General features: G+C 46.9%; 1 protein-coding gene across 1 annotated transcript in view; it reads left to right on the top strand.

Annotated features, from left to right (window-relative positions):
- Positions 1–1,397: 1,397 nt before the first annotated feature.
- The window catches only part of Pmar_PMAR012500 (serine/threonine-protein phosphatase 2B catalytic subunit, putative), a gene marked incomplete at its 3' end in the record, with an annotated part of 9,732 nt that continues 8,728 nt past the window's right edge, over positions 1,398–2,401 (top strand). Inside the window, exons 1-7 of the mRNA XM_002787677.1 lie at positions 1,398–1,479; positions 1,522–1,596; positions 1,640–1,770; positions 1,814–1,867; positions 1,911–1,973; positions 2,022–2,123; positions 2,228–2,304. Coding sequence (XP_002787723.1) covers positions 1,414–1,479; positions 1,522–1,596; positions 1,640–1,770; positions 1,814–1,867; positions 1,911–1,973; positions 2,022–2,123; positions 2,228–2,304 — 568 coding nt within the window. The 5' untranslated portion in view covers positions 1,398–1,413. The remainder of the gene's footprint in view (positions 1,480–1,521; positions 1,597–1,639; positions 1,771–1,813; positions 1,868–1,910; positions 1,974–2,021; positions 2,124–2,227; positions 2,305–2,401) is intronic.

Genomic DNA, 2,401 nt, shown 5'->3' with positions numbered 1-2,401 from the left:
ACTAGCCATATGTACCTGCAGGATCCCACAAGCATATGCTCTATAGAAGCAATTCCCATCTGGCCGTATTCGCCTTATTTTGCTTTCGTTATGCAGAGACTCCAGTTTCACAATGAACGAGGTAGGAGCTGTGATACATCTGAGCACCTCGACAGGCTATACAGACCTACCACCACTACTCATGAGCTTTCCGGTGAAATCCACTATGCTGATTGGTAATGATATGAGAGGTAGGGACGCACATTCCTCCTCCCTAATAGCAGCCAGTTGGGCCAGAACTGAATCAACGGACTTGAGTGTTGGCGCTTGCTGCTCCTGTAGGTTCTGTAGGTATTACTCTCATCATCAGTCGGTTGTGGGGTCGCCATAATGATACCACACCTTTCACAAACCTATTGCTACTTTCACTGGTAAGGACATTAACTCTAGATTGTGCTCTCGGCTAAGCGCCGCTAGAATTATGCAATAAAACGTAAACGAATCCTCCGCGATGCGCGAAAATATCCTCCGCGAAAATCATTGTGGATAAATGCTGCTTAGATTGTTATCTGCAGCGATGATGGAACTTTATCCCGAAACTGCTGTCCTTAGCTGCGAAATGGACTTCTAAGGGATTCGAAATACTTCTAACCATCGCCAACTTCCCTCGAGAGCACCGAGGTGCATTCACCTCTCACACGTAGTTGTACTAGCCAAGTAAAACTAGGCAGCATCGTGTACACTCAACGTGAGCTGAAACGATTGAACACTAACGGTTTTTGCGCTTTGAGTTTCTCGCCCGCCCAAAGCCAGCGAACTTAGGGACAACGAAGACGACAGTTGCATGGGAACCTGTCAAGACCTTACATAACTGTCGTTGCGGGCGTATAACCCAAACCTCGAAGCGACAGTCGAGATGCATTCCCTCTTGGGGAGGAGAGGGAGTTGACTGCAGGGGGGACCCCTTATCGATTCTGTATAGGCTAATATCCTCACCACACTTGCTGTACATGACCATATCGTTTCCATTATTTCCTCCGAGTGTTGTTTTAGTATCTCATAGAGTCGTTCTTCATATCGTGCGTCTTGTCCGATGGGAGCGGATGAGAAATATTCGATGCTTTACCTGGTCATAAGGACTTCACCAGTAGTTACCAAAGGGGCTGTTGAGTTAGGGAGGCCCTCATAGTGCCGATCACTCCTTTTATGGCGGTATATGCTGATATACACAATATTCCGAATAACTTGTGACACCTCAGCAATGAGCGAAATAGCTCTCCACTGGGACCGCTGTCAGTAGAGATTATTTTCTCAAGTTTAGTAGAAGTAGTAGTAGTAGTAGTAGTAGTAGTAGTAGTAGTAGTAGTAGTAGTAGTAGTAGTAGTAGTAGTAGTAGTGGGCTTTCAATATTCAATTTCCCTCATCATAAGGAGCATGGAGCCCTTGGCAGACCCGCTGCATGATCGTCGAGTTCATACCGTAACTCCGCCACCTCGTGCGGTAGGGTCGTCAAAAGACAACAGTCATGCTGTTGCTGCTCAGCCGCTTACACCGGAACTGCTCTTCCCCAACGGTGAGGAGTCCCCACCCGACTGGCGATGCCTTAGGAAGCATCTGGTGAGTGGAGGGAAGCGCTTGGACGATGCATTATCTAGGACAGGTCGCTGAGGGAAGACTTTACATTGAATCCATCACACGAATAGTGAAGGAGCTCGTAAGGCTGTGTGGGGCAGAAGCCAACGTTGTGCATGTCAAGGACCCCGTCACTGTTGTAGGGGACATACATGGACAGTACTAGAAGGGGAAAGGGTTCGAACATTGACGGTGTTGGTAGATACTATGACCTTATTAAATTACTACAAGTCGGTGGCGACCCGGAAACCACTCAGTACACCACAAGAGAGTTTATGCAACTTTCACGTGTTCATTAGATATCTGTTCCTCGGGGACTATGTAGACAGAGGAAGCTACAGTGTAGAGGTCCTCCTGCTATTGTAATAGTATTCCATTTCGGTTTTATGCTACTCGCCCATTGTCAAAAGATATGCGTTGAAGATCAACTACCCCAAGACGATAACGTTATTACGCGGGAATCACGAGTGCCGAAAAATGACTGCTTTTTTCAACCTTCGAGATGAATGCGAGTAAGGCTCTGCTCAGGGCCGCTCTATCAGGGAAGGCTTCATTTTGGATCTTATTTCCTAACTTTTGGAATGCTGTTGGATGCCGTATTGTTGTCGTTGTATAGGTATAAGTATAATATAACAGTGTATGAGCTCTTCATGGAGTCCTTCGATACCCTCCCGTTGGCGGCTGTTGTTAATGGTAATCATCTCGGCCAGGTACTGTTGACCTCTCCCCGTTCAGATAAGTTCCTTTGCATTCATGGTGGCTTGTCCCCTGAACTTAACACTCTCGCTGA

The sequence above is a fragment of the Perkinsus marinus genome (genome assembly GCF_000006405.1).
Source record: "Perkinsus marinus ATCC 50983 genomic scaffold scf_1104296929318, whole genome shotgun sequence".
Classification (NCBI taxonomy): Eukaryota; Perkinsozoa; order Perkinsida; family Perkinsidae; genus Perkinsus; species Perkinsus marinus.
The sequence above is the reverse complement of the archived record's forward strand: the minus strand, read 5'-3'. Positions and strand labels throughout refer to the sequence as shown.